Here is a 17,248-nt window from a genome sequence, read left to right on the forward strand (position 1 = left end):
TTATTGCTGCTGCTCACCACACCCAGTTCTGCACCCTGGTCACTGGGCATGGGAGGAGTTTCTTCTGCTGCACATTCACCTTTAATGGGACTGGAGTTTAATATTCTGCATCTGAGACAAATAAACCAGTTCTATTTTAAACTATGTCTTTGGTACTTAGTGAATTTATAACACAACTGGTGTACTCAGGCCTGCTGAACCCGACCAGTGAATCTGCTCCACATCAGTCCATTTAAATCCTCCCCTGTTGTTTCCCTTGAATTCTCTGCAGACTGAAAAAGTCGAGATGACTGCAGTTCTAATCTCTGGGCTGATGAAAAATGACATTGTTCGTTAACCTCCTTAATCACAACATATTTCCACATTATGACTCACTTTCCCTGCTTCTAAAGGGTTGTTGGAAACACCACTGTCCTCTAAAGTCTTAAATTGGAATGGGAAGCCTAGTTGGATGTCCAAAGGAGCAGGGTCAGAAACCGGAGGCTGGTCTGCACAAGGCAGAGATTGGGACTCTGGACAATGGTTCTGGTAAGAACGTATGATGAGGAGAAAGGAATCAACAGTGGGGCATGGCAACGAATGACAGAGTAGCAACATTTGGATGTTAATTGGCAGACAAAATAATTTTATTGTCTGACTGATGAACAATGCCTGTGGTGAGAGGCCCCATTGGTCGAGGCACATGTGTGTGTTGAGAATGGTTATACCTATTGAGGGAGTTATTCCTGCTTGTTTATCCTGTAAAATTATATCTGAATGGTTATTTGAGATGATCCTATCTGTAATAATGTATTGATTATCATATAAATTGTGAGATTATGACCTTAACTGAATCAGGCTTGAATTTATGGTGCCTTAATGAAGTTACTGTGGTCATTCACCCATTTGTATTTTAAAGCAAGATTTTGGTGAATGACATTTGCCACTTGATTGTACCTGCATAAGTAATCAGATTGAGTTAAACTGCTGCAGGATCCTGGAATGTGTTGAATTGTCTCTGGTTTTTCTTGGCATTTTCTGCATTTAGTGTCTTGTTTGCTTGTATTGCATGTATTTCAGATTTTTTTCTTTTTCTTAAACACCTTGTCCTGCATTTCTGCAAGGAACCCCTCTGTTTCTGGGAAGAGGTCTCCAACTCTCAGTCAGGTGCTCGATGCTTCCTTCACACCATCTATCTGCTCAGATCATTGGGATGTCTCCCATGGAGGGTCATACTCATTCCACTGGTTAATGTTTTCTTCCAGAGTGATTACTTATTTTTCTCAGTTGGACTCTCATTTAAGCTTTCTGGTCTATATTTCTTATCATGATTGCATATACACACATGGAGTGCTGAATCCTGTTTATTTTTGATGAAAATATATATTTAGGTTTTATCTGACTGTTGTGTGATTTTTTTTTCATGTGTGTTATTCCTGTTCCTCCTTCTGTCCAAGGTAGTCGTTAATCTAAGTGGGACTTCGTGTAAATAGACTTTTCTAAAGTCTCTTCAGTTCTTATTTGTCTTTGTAAATTTTACTGATTGAAATGGGACCAAGATATTTTCATTAAAAAAAAGTCAATCTCGGTATTGATGCAAGTGTTTATTGCCTTTGTTGTATTTGTTACCTATTGAGCTCTGTTTGGCAGGTTTTTTTGAAGCCATGAACTAAATTTTGTCAAAGGTTTTATGGATTTTACACTACTTTCTATTGTCTTTGCTTGTTGATATTCCAGATATGTGAGTATCGAGTCATAAAGAAGTGTCTTGGCCAGGAATGTTGATTCCCATCCAGAGATGCTGCTTGACATACTGAGCTCCTCCAGCACTTTATGTGTAGTTCTCTCCATTTCTAGCATCTGCAGGTCCTCTCGTTCCCCAGATACTTATATGTTTCTTGAAATAATGAGCCGGTAGTAGGGCTGTGTGGCTCTTTTGGTAAAATATTAAATAAACTCATTATAATGAGGTTGTATAGGGTTGGAAGGTGTAGAATCTCTGGGTAGAATCATCGCCCTCTGTGGTGGGGATTTACAGACATTCACCACCCTCGGAGTGGAAACATTTCCCCTCATCTCAGTCCCGGACAGTCCACCCCTGTTTCAGAGACTGGGATCCCTGATTCAACCGGTAATGATGTTGTGCATTTCAATGTGTTCTCCTCTCAGTCCTCGTTTTTCTAAATGAAAGGGTTATCACATTTGATCTTTCTTCATATGATGACCCCACCACTCCAGGGATCAGTCAGGTGAATCTTCATCACACTCTCTATAACAAATACTCTCTAACCTCTTTGTTCATCCTCGATGGAATTAATTTCCATCTTCTGCAGCCCCGTGTTGCCCCAACCACTCACCTCCCACCCCTGTCACTATTTCCACCTCCCCACCTCCCCCCTCACCTGGATCCACCTCTTACTCCCCGGCTCTTGCCCCATCCCCACCCCTCACCTCTTTTCTCTGACTATTTCCCATCCACTCTCAGTCCAGAGGGAGGGTCTCGGCCCGAAATGTTGACGGTTCATTTCAACAGATGCTGCCCGACCCACTGAGTTCCTCCGGCAGTTTGTTCTTCGGTCTGTGTAGCCCGTGTCAGTATGGGGAGCGGGATTTTACACCATCTTCCAGGTACAATCACAACAAAGAACAAACAATTGTCACTTTGCCCGGACCACCGGCCCCGCTTGCAGGGCAACAGTCTGCCGGTGTTTGCCCCCAATGTGCTGAATCCCTCTGCTCGACACCACCGTGGGCTCAGACATTTCCACAGATGAGCCCCTCCTGTCCCCACCGGGACAAACATCCTGTCCGCCCCCTCTCTCAGCATCTTCAACCTTTCAATAAAATCCCTCCCTCCCCGGGGAACCGGCATCAAACCGACTGGCCGAGCGGACTCCTCCTACCTCTCAGCGATACATCAGACTCCGGCCGCAGGAGACGCTTCACAAACGCCCCAACTTCCCTCGGAGGGAAATGGAAATAAATCAGAAAGCGGACATTTACTTTGAGGTTTTCTCCGCTCTGAGGAGGCGTCGGCGCTTGAGCGGGAGACAAACTCGGCGGGGTAACGCCCACTCGGCTTGTCCGCCTCCGCCACTGGTTGTTACCTGTGATTGACATCGCTTCCCACCAATGAGAATAGCGCTGCTCCTGACTCCTCTGTTGACAGCGGTGGGGGAAAGGGGCTGGTCACGTGATTATTAGCCCAGCCGTTAAACCGATAAAGCTCGAGCACAGCAGCGCGTGGGTGACGTAAGACACCGCGCACGTGAGGGCAGATCCCGGTATGGGGAGTCCATGTGTGACGTCAGGCGAGTGGGGGTGTCTGACGTCACCGTATTTAAACGAACCAAAATGGGCGTTTCTTATTATTTCGGTGGGACAACAACATTAATCACGGGTTTCATCACTGAATCCAGGGTTGTGGGATGTAAAGTCCCCTGTTATGTGTCCGGCTGTGCCGTGTTGTTGGTGGAGTGGGCAGCGTGGTGTTTGTCTCGATTCGGGTCACAACACCAGAATTGCCAGCGGGGTCCACACACAGTGTATTAGTCAACAGAAAACCTCTCGTCCCTGCAGTCTTTGTCTCCTGGTAAACTCAACACCCTGACAGTGTGGACCATAGATACCCCTTCCTCTCAGAGTCAGGGGATCACTCAGACAGCTGATCGCTGAGAGGAATTATATTTATTGGTCATTAAAGTTCGCCCAGATTCGTTTGGACGGATTTGATGTGGAGTTCGGGGTGTCACAGTGAAAGGGCCGGACGGCTGAATTCTCTCCGTTGTCCAAACATCCTTCCAGGTGAGGCGACACTTCACCTGTGAATCTTCCGGGGTCGTTCGTTGTGTCCGCTGCTCCCGGTGCGGCCGCCTCGACACTGGTGACACCGGCTCCTCCGCAGTTGTGCGGGGTAGGGGTGTTTTCTTTTTTATCGTGGGTCGATATTATTGTTCCCTTTTGTGCGGGGAGGTGGATTTTGGTGTTTGATGATTGGGATCCAGCTCTTCTTGATCCGGGGGGTGGGATGGAAGTTTGATTTTTCTCTGTGAACGACTTTCATGCTCTCTCTCTGTTTCGTGGTTCTATGGAGAAACAAAGCTCAGCGTTATTTATGGATACCTGCTTTAATAATAAACCTTTGAACTATCCACTCCAAGCGGGACTTCCCGGTGTCCAACATTTTCAATCTGATTTCCATTCCCGTTGCTACCCGGCCTGCTGTGTTCGGCCAGCATTTTGTTTGTATTGCTTTGGATTTTCAGGATCTGCAGACTTTGTCGTTTTTTTTTACCTCTCCGTTGTCCGTCCCGCCTCCGAACACTGGTGGCGCTGTGCGGATCTCCAGCCACTGGTGGCGCTGTGCGGGTCTCCGGCTGTCGGCGACGATGTGCAGACCTCCGGCAGCCGGTGGCGCTGTGGAGGAACGCTGCTGAACGCATGCGCGGTGCCGAGTTCTGTTGTTGGCGGTTCTCCGATTCGAGCAGGGGTGAGTAGGGAATGATTCCGGTGTTGTGTAACTCGGGGGCCGGTTGCATTGGGAAAGGTCTGGGCCCGAGCTCTGCCGGACGGCTGGAGGGGGCGTGCAGTGCCAATTTTTTAGGTGCTGGAGCAGTACGGGGGGGGGGGGGGGGGGTTGGGGTTGGGGTGGGGGCGGTGATTGATAAGTTCGTGGCCTAAGTTAGGCCTGAAGTTATACAGCGTTCGGTATCTGCACGTGTAGTTTAACTCTTTGAGTGATTATGCAGAAAGTTTGAAGTTAATAACTTTTGTGGTATTTCTGTTTGACATAATTGAAAATTGCTAAGTTTTGTAAAATTGAATCTTTCCACTTTGGGCCACGAACTTATTAATCACCCTTAGTTTGTGACACCCAATTTGTTTACCTGCTCATTTCATGTACTGGGCAACTTCCTTGCCCCATTCGTGTAATGAGCAGGTACACAAATTGGGTGTGACATATATAGGGCTTCTTGTAATGTCAAGCAATAAACCAGATGAAAGGAATATATGAATTTCAGAGCTCCACAGAAATATAGTTATAGCTAAAACATTAACAAGATTTTAGCCTATCACTAGATTTCAGTGTATAACTGGTACAATTAAACATAAAATTCTTAATTTAATAATATGACAAAGTATTACACGGTTGCACTTAACTGATTATCATAGAATATAATTATCAAGCAAGTAAAATAACTTTGTTTGCTTCGAAGACACAGGGTTGTAAGTGAGAAAAATGTACTTTAGGATTAGCGAGTAATCCACGGACCACCACAGATGTAGCCTTACTAATACGACTGAGTCAGAGCAGACGGCCGCAGCACTTAGCAGTGTTCCTCAGAGGTATAAAAATAACAAAAATAAAGCAATTCAGTTTTTATACTTTTAGCCCCTAAATTGGAACCAAGTAATCAAGTATGAAAAAAGAAACTCTGATGAACTATTGCTAAAGCCACGAATATTGCTGAATATTAGTCTCAAAAGCTGTAGGTTGTCAACTCTGCCTCGTACTGTTTCTCTCGCAGAAATGGTTGGACAGGAAGTGTACCTGTGAGTGTCGATACTCACAATATCCTCACATGACATGGTTAGACCGATACAGACACTGTTTAGTCTTTAAATATATAAAAAGTTAAACAAGCTTGAATCTTTATTATTATCGCATCTATACGAATAGAAAAGATTGTATTTTGAAAGTCATAAATGTTAAGAGGGGAGGAGAGCAACCATTTGGGAGGTTTGGAAATGTGTTTTGTCTCATTCATTACCTCACTAAATTATTCTTCTTCCTTTCAACACAAAGGGAAAAAGAGCCTCTTTCCAATCAGCTACAGTTGGTGGAGCGAGGCCAAGGGGTTGATCTGCTATTAATGATAATTGAAATGACGTAAAACTAGCTTAAATCCCAGAAATGTCTTGTTTTCCATTTGGCTTGGAAAATAAAACTAAATTTATCCAGGTTTCGAAGAGGATTTTGGATGATTAGCTTGTTTTTTTGATCAAAGTCAGATCGAAGATAAGTGAGCAGTGAATTTTTCTTTCATTGTTTTTAACTTTTAAACTTGGGTTTCCATGTTCACTCCTTGCTGAATATAGCTCCTTCATGGTATCCAATGGTACCCATTGGAAAGAGCGGAAGAATGCTCACATTTGTGTACAGGGATTTCCCAGCTTCCTCGGCCAGTGGGTCGAGCGAGGAGGAATTTCACAAATACCTAAATAAAAAGCAGTCACAGCTCCAGGATTTCACCAAAAACGATCAAATATCCTAATGTTATTAGTGGTATTTTTTCCCCACCAGCCAACACTTTCCAACACCCGCTTCCGTAAAATTCCCTCTATTTAATATCCGGGGTTGTTAAATTCCGTACTTGCTTATTTTGACTTTTTTCCAGAGGTGTCAGAGCGGCGCTCCGGTGAGCTCTGGTAGCACTGCACCCCTGAATGTATGAGACAGTACAGTGTTAAATGCAAAACCCCGAACAATGTCGATGATCAGAGGGATCTTAGCCTCCAAGTTCATCACTCCCTGAAAGAGACTGCACAGATTGATCGGGTGGTTAAGAAGCAAATGCAATGGTTGTCTTTATTAGTTGAAGCACTGAGTTCAAAAGTCATGAAGTTGTGCTGCAGCTTTGTAAAACTTGTTAGCCCACATCTGGAGTGTTTCATACAGTTCTGGTCACCCCCATTCTCGGAAGGATGTTGGGTCTTTGGAGAAGGCGCAGGAAAGGTTTACCAGGATACTGCCTGGATTAGAGGGCATGAGCTATAACGAGAGGCTGGGCAAACTTGTGTTGATTTCTCCAGAGCGGCGCAGGCTGGGGTGAGACTGAATGGACATTTATAATATTACAAGAGGAATAGATAGAGTGGGCAGAGGGTATGTTTTTCCTGAGGGTTGAAATGTCTGACACATTTAAGGTGAGAGGAGATGTGAGGGGCAAGTTTGTTTATTTCCACAGAATGCTGGGAAGCTGGAGTCTGTGCCTGGGATGTTAGACCCCCCCGGTCACGTGATCCCATTTGCCTCTTCCATTTAACCACAGATGTAACGATCTCTTTGTGCATGTTAACAATCTCCAGATGGGCGGTCACTCGTCCTCCAACTTGCCCGAACTCGTCTCGCTTCCTGAGGCTCCTCACATTTGTCCTGGAGCTTTATGGCTGTTGTGTCTTCTCCTGGATTGGGGTGGGTGAGGAAGCAGAACGAACCAGGTTGTGGGGATCTTTGATTTCACTGCCTGCTTTACCGAGGGACTGGGAAGTCTCGGGGGGAGGATGGTTTCTGTGATGTGCTGCTCTGTATCCAAAGGTCTCTGCATTTCCTCGCAGTCACAGATGGAGCAGTTACCATGCAAAGCGTGAAGTGTCTGGATGGGAAACTTTCTATGGTGTGTTGATAAAAATCTGGTGAGGGTCAAAGTATATCTGGCAAAGTTCTTGTTATTTTTGCTAATTCTGTCATTTTAGAATCTTTTGTACAATAGTATGTACTATTCATTCAGTACCTATGTGTTGCTGGAGGACCATCAGTGATTGTCCTTGATCCCATCTCCCACCTGGTTCCATCTGTTCATCTTGTTCAACCTCTGTCCAGTCTCCTCACAACACCCAACTCCGCTTCAGTGATATACATCAACCATCTGGGTCATCCTCAGTCCGCCTTGTATCCCACCTCCTCAATATTATATATCAACAAACTTTCTTCCAACCCTTGTCTTCATTGTGAAGTGTTCTTTTGTCCCTTTGGCCTCGCTGATCATTTCCAGAATCAGTTATTGTTAGCTGGAATGCCGGAGGGTCATCAGGTCCCATTTCTGTTGTGCATTGGTGTGGAGGTGCTAGTTTATGAACAGTGACGGGCTGACACACTGCAGCATTTTACTGGCAGCAAAGAGTACTGGGAGAGTTGGTGCTTGGGCTCTAATCCTGTGATTGGCTTTCCAGGCAAATGGAACTGCTGGTGTTTTGGCTTGGACTTTGGTTAGTGCTTCTACAGATGGGGCTGGATGGATGTCCTTCTTCGAGCAGCTGGACATTGCTTGTGGGGAAATCCCGGATTGCACTACCCAGTGAGAGATGGGAGGACAATGTGTGAGACTCTCAGGGTCGGTGAGTGGCAGATTAAGCTGTGTGAGTCTGTGAGGTTGGGTCCTGGGATATCATAGTTTTTCATCCAGGTAAAATGGACCTGGGGATCAAGCTGCTTGGGCTTATGAGGTGTTGAGTGAGTATTTCTGGTCTTGGTTCAGATGTTTGTTTCTGGAGTTCCTTTGGAAGCAATGACTGCCAATCTGAGGAGAGGATAATTCCCACTTCCATCCTCAGAGGGAGAGGCTGTGAGTAAATGAGCTGTTCCGTGTTTACAACAGTAGATATAGACCCTGAGTTTGGTGTTCAAACTGTGTTTGGAAATTCCTCCCCCCCCCCCCCCCCCTCACTGTCACACAGTGGAAATCAGGCAGCTGTGCTGGAGATCTACACTAAAAACTGAAAATATTTGAAGTCATTCTGATGAAATGTTATTAATTGAATTGTATTGTAAGCTATTCCTTACCTGCTGAGTATTTCTGGTATTTATGTCAGAAATTAATATATTCATGATTGCTAAGTACCTTCAGGCTAACAGGAGGAAGACAGGAATATGGTGTTGGAATGAAAATCAGCCGTGGTTGAGTGGTGGGCAGACCAGATGGATCGAATCACCTAATTCTCTTCCTGTGTCTTATGTCTTACCATGACTGAATGACGGCTCCTTCTTATCCCATATCGTCTGTGTCATGTGAGGGACAATAAAAGATTGTTCACTGAGATCATTATATTTACCTTCAATGTTTAAATTTCAGTGAGTTTTGTTCCTAGTAACATTAAGCAGAAATGTTTGGTCCTACTTTTCATTGTTAACGTGCTTCATTATCTTGCATGTTAAAGTTAGACCTGCAGTGAGAGATTTATTGGAAGAAAAACCACGACTGAAGTCGAGGGAACAGCAACAAGTGAACCAGCCCGAGGATTGAGAGCACCGACTGGAGAGAACCCATCTGACTCGGAGATTCCAGTGATTCAGTCAGGAGAAAGTTTGGTGAGTCTCATTTACTCAAACACTGGTCCTTTAGACATTACATACCTGCACAAAGGAAGGTAGGAAATAGTTGGGAGTGAGACAGAATGTGCCCAGAAGAACCAGTTATGCTTCTATCAGACCCAGTTGTGAAGAAGCCCCCGCCCCAATATTCCCTTTAAATGTTTCACCCTTCACCCTTAACCCATGTCTTCCGTTCTTTTTCTCCCCTAGCCTCAGTGGAAAAAGCCTGTTTGCTTTCACTCCATCTATACCCATCATAATTTCATATACCTCTATCAAGTCTCTGCTCATTCTTCTACTCTCCAAGGAATAAAGTCCAAAACTATTGATCCTTTCTCTGTAACACATGTCCTCAAGTCCCGGCAACATCCTTGTAAACCTTCTCTGCACTCTTTCAACCTTATTAATATCCTTCCTGTAATTAAGTGACTAAAACTGCACACAATACTCCAAATTCACCCTCACCAATGCCTTATACCGCCTTACCATAACATTCCAACTCGTATACTCAAAACTTTGATTTATGAAGGCCAATGTACCAAAAGCTTTCTTTACTACCCTATCTACCCGTGACGCCACTTTTAGGGAATTTTGTATCTGTATTCAAAGATCCATCTTTTCTACTGCACTCCTCAGTGCCCTACCATTTACCTTGTATGTTCTACCTTAGTTTTTCCTTCCAAAGTGCAATACCTCACACTTGCCTGTATTAAACTCCTTCTGCCATTTTTCAGCCCATTTTTCTAGCTGGTCCAGATCCCTCTGCAAGCTTTGAAAACCTTCCTCACTGTCCACTACACCTCCAATTTTTGTATCATCAGCAAATTTGCTGATCCAATTTACCAAATTATTATCCAGATCATCGATATAGATGACAAATAACAATGGACCCAGCACTGATCCCTGTGGCACACCACTAGTCACAGGCCTCCACTCAGAGAAGCAATCCTCCACTACCACTCTCTGGCTTCTTCCATTGAGCCAATTTCTAATCCAGTTTACTACCTCTCCATGTATACCTAGCAACTGAATCTTCCTAAATAACCTCCCATGCAGGACCTTGTCAAAGGCCTTACTGAAGTCCATACAGACAACATCCACTGCCTTGCCTTCATCCATTTTCCTGTAACCTCCTTGAAACACTCTTGTTAATCATGCCCTACCATACGCAAAGCCATGTTGACTCACCCTAATAAGTCCCTGTCTATCTAAATACTTGTAGATCCTATCGCTTAGCACCCCTTCCAATAATTTACCCATGACCGTCGTCAAAGTTACCCTATAATTTCCTGAATTACTTTTTGAGTCTTTTTTACCCAACAGAACAACATGAGCTATCCTTGAATTCTCTAGCACCTCACCCGCAGATAACAACATTTAAATATACCTGCCAGGGCCCCTGCAATTTCAACACTAGTTTCCTTCAAAGTCCGAGGGAATACCCTGTCAGGTCCAAGAGATTTATCTACTCTGACTTGCCTCTAGATAGCAAGCACCTCCTCTTCTTCTTTCTGTATAGATTCCATGACCTTAATTCTTGTTTGCCTTACTTCCATTGACTTCATGCCAATTTACTTAGTAAATACAGGAGCAAAAAAATACATTTAAGATCCCCCCAATTTCTTTTGTTTCCATTCATAGGTGACCACTCTGATCTTCAAGAGGACCAATTTTGCCAGTCTCCGTCAGTGCTGGAGGCCTGTTTCGTCAGGGTGTGGGCAAAGAGCCCTTGGCTCTTTGGCTTGAACCCAGGGCAAACCCTGAAGGTGGTATGGGGAACCACCAGTCCTGTCTGTCGCCAAAAGAAATTTGGAACTTTGGCCAGAAATGCAATGCCGTCTCTTCCTTTATCCTCTCCAATCACCATGACTGGGAATTTCTGTCCCTCGAGGGGTGCAAAATATTAGTTTTCCTCAGTTGAGCACCACGTAGGGTCATAACACAGAGTCACATGAGAGCTGGCCCCTGGCAGAAGGGGTTCAAATGAGGTGGAGTCCAGATAAAGTGCCCACCACTGGGTGGTCAGAGGAAGCTATCAGTTGTTCGCAGTAACAGCATGATATCCTTGTCCGTGCTTAGAATCTCGACGTCCAACAGACAGAGCAAGTCTCTCCCTACGAGATTACACCCCCGTCTGGTGGTGACAGTAAATGAAACCTCACACTGCTTCCCCTGGAATTCCACCTGCTGTGGCTGGGTATGTGAATACGTACGTTCCGTGCCTTAGCTGGAATCCCTTTTCCGATACTATTTCCTGATCGAGACTGGTTGTGGTTGCCCCATATCAATCATAAACGGAATTGAAATTCCAGCACCTGTCAATATTACACTGGGCACTTCCTGAGGGATGATACTCAGAGTAGGAGGCATCCTTGCTTGTCCATTTCTAAACGGGTTGTTGTCCCCATCTGTCCCTTGGTAGGTTTTTGATCCCATTTCTGATCCCCAGATGTAGCCCGCTCGCATCCTTCCTGCTGAACATGTTCATTTTAAATATTAGTTCCCTTCGGGGTTGATCGGGATTCAAAAGCCGGGTCCCAATAATATGTCAAAGCTCGTCGCATTCTATTTCAGTCATTGTCAGGCCAATCCATATTATTTGTTTTAATCCTGTTGGCTAACTTTGTTGGTAAGCATTGGAGCAGTAGGGCATTGAACAGGGGGGACAGATTCCCATCATTAAAGGCTTGGTCTCCTGTGAAAGTGCCGTAGCAGGCCACAAATCACTCCCAATAGTCTGGTCCTGATTTCCCCAGGGTTATGTTTGCATCCAGGTACTTTAGTGATGCTACAGGTTGCTGGACAGCCCTTTCCAATGCTTGAATGATCTGGTCTGTCTGTTCATTCTCATTATGGTTTTCTGCCTGTAACTCCTGATAGGTTTGGTATCTCAATTCTGCCTTCCATTTCCGCCCCTCATCAGCTGACAGAATCATGCAGCAGAGACTGAATAAATCTTACTGAGTCGAATTAAACATTTGTGTAGTACTCTGGACACACTGAGCAAACTGTGCTGGATTTTCTTTTCTATCTGGGGCCTGATTCATGATCATTATCGTTTCTTGAGGCTTCCAGGGTGCATACACAGGAATCACCATAAGACAAAGGAGCAGCAGTCGACCATTCAGCCCATCGAGTCTGCTCCTCCATTTCAACATGAGCTGATCCAATCTCCCCTTGAGTCCCATTCCCCCGCCTTCTCAGCATAATCTTTGATGCCCTGACTACTCAGATACCTATCAATCTCTGCCTTAAATACACCCAATGACTTGGCCTGCACTGCCGCTGGTGGCAACAAATTCCACAGATTCACCACCCTCTGGCTGAAAAAATGTTTTCGCAACTCCATTCTGCATGGGCGCCCTGCAATCCTCAAGTCATGTCCTTTCGTACTGGACTCCCCCACCATGGGAAACAACTTTGCCACATCCACTCTGTCCATGTCTTTCAACATTCAAAATGTTTCTGTGATGTCCCCCCGCATTCTTCTAAACACCAATGAGTACAGTCCAAGAGTGGTCAAACGTTCCTCATATGTTAACCCTCTCATTCCTGGAATCATTCCAGTGGATCTTCTCTGAACCCTCTCCAATGTCAGCACATCCTTTCTTAAATAAGGAGCCCAAAACTGCACACAAGTGATGTCTTACCAGTGCCTTATAGAGCCTCAACATCACATCCCTGCTCCTATACTCTATATTCCTCTAGAAATGAATGCCAACATTGCATTCGCCATTTTCACCACCAACTCAGTCTGGAGGTTAACCTTAAGGGTATCCTTAACAAGGACTCCCAAGTGCCGTTGCATCTCAGAACTCTGAATTTTCTCCCCATTTAAATAATAGTCTGCCCGTTTATTTCTTCTACCAAAGTGCATGACCATACACTTTCAGACAATGTAATTCAATTGCCACTTCTTTGCCCATTCCCCCAATCTATCCAAGGCTCTCTGCAGACTCTCTGTTTCCTCAGTACAACGAGCTCCTCCACCTATCTTAGTATCATCAACAAACTTAGCCACAAAGTCATCTATTCCATAATCCAAATCATTGATACACAACGTAAAAAGAAACGGACCCCTGTGGAACACCACTGGTAACCGGCAGCCAACCAGCATGGGATGCCTTTATAAAACAACACACACAAAATGCTGGTGGAACACAGCAGGCCAGGCAGCATCTATAAGGAGAAGCACTGTCCACGTTTTGGGCCGACACCCTTCATCAGGACTCAATGGGAATGCCTTTATTTCCACATTCTGTTTCCCGCCAATCAACCAACGCTCTATCCACGTATGTAATTTTCCCATAATTCCATGGACTCTTATCTTGTTTAGCAGCCTCGTGTGGCACCTTGTCAAAGGCCTTCTGAAAATCCAAATACACAACATCCACTGCGTCTCCCTTGTCTAGCCTACTTGTGATTCCCTCAAAAAATTACACTAGGTTTGTCAGGCAGGATTTTCCTTTAAGGAAACCATGCTGAGTTCAGCCTATCTTGTCATATGCCTCCAGGTACTCCGTAACCTCATCCTTGACAATCGACTCCAACAACTTCCGAACCACCGCTGTCAAGATAACAGGTCTATAATTTCCTTTTTCTCCCTTGCCCCTTTCTTAAGTAGCAGTGTGACATTTGCAGTCTTCCAGTCCTCCAGTCTGGAACCATGCCAGAGTCTATCGACTTTTGAAAGATCATTGCTAATGCCTCTGCAATCTCCACTGCTACCTCCTACAAAACACGAGGGTGCATTCCATCTGGTCCAGGAGATTTATCTACCCTTAGACTATTCAGCTTCCTGAGTACTTCCTCTGTCGTAATTGTGACTGCGCACATTTCTCTTCCCTGACACCCTTGAATGTCTGGTATATTTCTGATGTCTTCCTCAGTGAAGACTGATGCATAATACTCGTTCAGTTCCTCCGCCATCTCCTTATATCCCATTACAATTTGCCAGCATCATTTTTTATCAGTCCTATATCTATTCACAAAGCCTTTTACTCTTTATATACTTGAGAAAGCTTTTAGTATCATCTTTGATATTATTTGCTCGCTTCCTTTCATAGTTCATCTTTTCCCTCTAAATGACCTACTTAGTTTCCTTCTGTAAGCTTTTAAAAACTTCCCAATCCCCTGTCTTCCCACTAATTTTTGCTTCCTTCTATGCCCTCTGCTTTACTTTAACTTTGGCTTTGACTTCTCTTGTCAGCCACGGTTGCATCCTTTTTCCATTCGAAAATTTCTTCTTCTTTGGAATATATCTGTCCTGCACCTTCCTCACTTCTCACATAACTCCAGCCACTGCTGCTCTGCCGTCCTTCCTGCTAGTGTCCCTTTCCAGTCAACCTTGGCCAGTTCCTCTCTCATGCCACTGTAATTTCCTTTACTCCACTGAAATACCGACACATCGGATTTCAGCTTCTCTTTCTCAAATTTCACAGGAACTCAGTCATGTTGTGATCACAGCCTCCTAAGGGTTCCTTCACTTCCATCTCTCTAATTACCTCTGTTTCATCACACAATACCCAATCCAGTACAGCTGATCCCCTAGTGGGCTCAACAACAAGCTGTTCTAAAAAGCCATCTCATAGACGTTCTACAAATTCTCTCTCTTGGGATCCAGTGCTGACCTGATTTTCCCAATCCACTCGCAAGTTAATATCCCCCAAAATTGGAATTCCTTGGAATGTAGAAGATTGAGGGGAGATTTGACAGAGACGTACCAAAATCATGAGGGTTATAGATGGGGAAAATGCAAGCTGGCTTTTTCCACTGAGATTGGGTGGGACTACAACCAGAGGCCATGGGTTAAGGGTGAAAGGTGAAATGTTAAGGGGAACATGAGGGGAAACTTCTTCCACTGACGGTCATCCGGGTGTGGAATGAGCAGAAAACCTAGCTGGTCCATGCGAGGTCAGTTTCAACTTCTAAGAGGGTTGTATAGGCACCTGGATGGCAGGGGTACAGGAGCAGACAGTTTAAATAGTTCAACACAAACTAGATGGGCCAAAGGGCCTGATTCTGTGTTGTGCTTTTCTATGACTGGGACAAGAACCTGAAATAATATGATTATTCTTTTAATTCCTTTTAACAGCTGTGCGGACCAACCATTCATCTGGGCAGGAAACGTTTACATGGCTTCAAAACTGTGGCACTTCACATTGACAATAGATAAAAGAAAATCCCAGCTGCACGTCAACAAAGGGTATTTGTGTGAGAGTGTTCAGTTACTTTGCGGACAGGCACTCTTGCAGCTCAGTGGGAACAGAGAATAATACCAATGGAGAGAGTCAGACTGAGCCAGGTCACAGATTGGTGACGGCAGAAATGCCCGATTCTTATAGACACAGGAAGATCATCAGAGAGTTTGATGGTCATTCCAGATACCTGCACTGTGCCCAGCTGGAAGATGACTTCTCTCTCCAACTTGGGTTGAACCTCACTGTAACAGTGTGATGCCAGATCATACCTTGACACCTCAAGTAATCTCGTCTGACATATTGTCCTTCACCCATTGATGTACTATAAATCTTTTTCAGGTTAAAAACAACAAGGAAATTATCTACGGGGAGGTCAAACACAACACGCTGTTTTGTTGTCTATGTCCAGATATTTAAGAAGTGGAACAAGGGATTTACTCGATCATCATTCCTACTCAGGCTGTGGGAGAGATTCATCGATCATCTGACCAACTGACATGCTGTCAATTTACACGGGGGGAATCCATTTATCTGCTCAGTCATCCACTCTAATGGCTCACCAGCGAGTTCACACCGGGGTGTGGCCATTCACCTGCTCAGACTGTGGGAAGGGATTCACGTTGTCAGCTCACCTACTGAGTCATCAGTCAGTTCACACGGGTGAGAGGCCATTCACCTGCTCTGACTGTGGGAAAGGATTCACTCAGTCATCCCACCTGCGAGCACATCAGCGAGTTCACACTGGTGAGAAGCCGTTCACCTGCTCGGACTGTGGGAAGGGATTCACTCAGTCATCCCACCTGCGAGCTCATCAGCGAGTTCACACTGGGGAGAAGCCGTTCACCTGCTTAGACTGTGGGAAGGGATTTGCGTTGTCATCTCACCTACTGAGACATCAGTTAGTACACACTGGTGAGAGGCCGTTCACCTGCTCAGAATGTGGGAAAAGATTCACTTTGTCATCTCAACTTAAGGTACATCAGCGAGTTCACACTGGGGAGAGGCCATTCACCTGCTCAGACTATGGAAAAGGATTCACTCAGTCATCCCACCTGCGAGCACACTACTCAGTTCACACCGGGGAGACTCTAGACACCTGCTCGGACTTTGGGAAGAGATTCTCTCAGTCAAATCAACCAAATGTGCATCATTGAGTTCACACTGGAGAGACCGTTCACTGGATGTGTGTCCATCACCGTTGCTGAATGCAATTTCGAGACTGACTGTCGGTGGTGAACTCTGCAATCATTGCTGCTGCTCACCACACCCAGTTCTGCACCCTGGTCACTGGGCATGGGAGGAGTTTCTTCTGCTGCACATTCACCTTTAATAGGACTGGAGTTTAATATTCTGCATCTGTGACAAATAAATCAGTTCTATTTTAAACTCTGTCTTTGGTACTTAGTGAAATTATAACACACGTAGTGCACAGTAGAGAGTCAACTCAGGCCGCCTGGACTTTGCTGAGATTCAATTCCACGACAGTCCTTTTAAATCATCCCCTGTTATTCATCTCTCACTCTCCCTGTGGTGATGGGTTCCAAATAGTCACCACTCTGTGGGTGAAGAGGTTTCCCTTGAATTCTCTGTGGACTGAAGAAGTTGAGCTGACTGCAGTTCTGTCCGAGATGTTCTTCGCCCCTCAAATCTCTGGATGAGGAAGAATGACATTGGTAGTTAACCTCAATAATCACGACTCATTTCCATTTTATGGGTCATTTTTCCTACTTACAAAGGGTTGTTGAAAACACCAGTGTCGTTTAAAGACTGGAATTAGAATCGGAAACCATCAGTTGGATGTTCAAAGTATCATGGTCAGAAGCCAGAGGCAGGTCTGCACAGGGTAGAGTTTGTGGCTCTGGAAGATGGTTGGGGTAAGAACGTATTATGAGAAGGGAATCAGCAGCAGGAAGTGGAAACAAATAACAAAATAGGAACATTTTGAAGCTGATTGACAGAAAATAATTGGGTTGTCTGA

The 17,248-nt window shown here is 44.9% G+C and overlaps 1 protein-coding gene across 7 annotated transcripts; it reads left to right on the forward strand.

Annotated features, from left to right (window-relative positions):
• The first annotated feature begins 4,302 nt into the window (after positions 1–4,302).
• On the forward strand, positions 4,303–16,667 carry LOC132389957 (oocyte zinc finger protein XlCOF15-like). 7 transcript variants are annotated; one of them, XM_059962522.1, is made up of 3 exons: positions 4,303–4,468; positions 8,917–9,067; positions 15,165–16,667. In XM_059962522.1, the coding sequence occupies exon 3, from the start codon at positions 15,768–15,770 to the stop codon at positions 16,422–16,424; it is 657 nt and encodes a 218-aa protein (XP_059818505.1). In that variant the 5' UTR covers positions 4,303–4,468; positions 8,917–9,067; positions 15,165–15,767; the 3' UTR covers positions 16,425–16,667. The 7 variants fall into 7 exon arrangements, with proteins under 7 accessions (XP_059818505.1, XP_059818507.1, XP_059818509.1 ...); XM_059962524.1 differs by having other exon boundaries at positions 8,921–9,067; XM_059962526.1 differs by lacking the exon at positions 4,303–4,468 and adding an exon at positions 4,564–4,582.
• Positions 16,668–17,248: the final 581 nt, after the last annotated feature.

This window comes from Hypanus sabinus, unplaced genomic scaffold (assembly GCF_030144855.1).
Source record: "Hypanus sabinus isolate sHypSab1 unplaced genomic scaffold, sHypSab1.hap1 scaffold_720, whole genome shotgun sequence".
NCBI lineage: Eukaryota > Metazoa > Chordata > Chondrichthyes > Myliobatiformes > Dasyatidae > Hypanus > Hypanus sabinus.

Excerpts from the sequence above, each read along its gene's own strand:
- LOC132389957 (XM_059962522.1), top strand. The coding sequence starts at position 15,768 with ATGCTGTCAATTTACACGGGGGGAATCCATTTATCTGCTCAGTCATCC.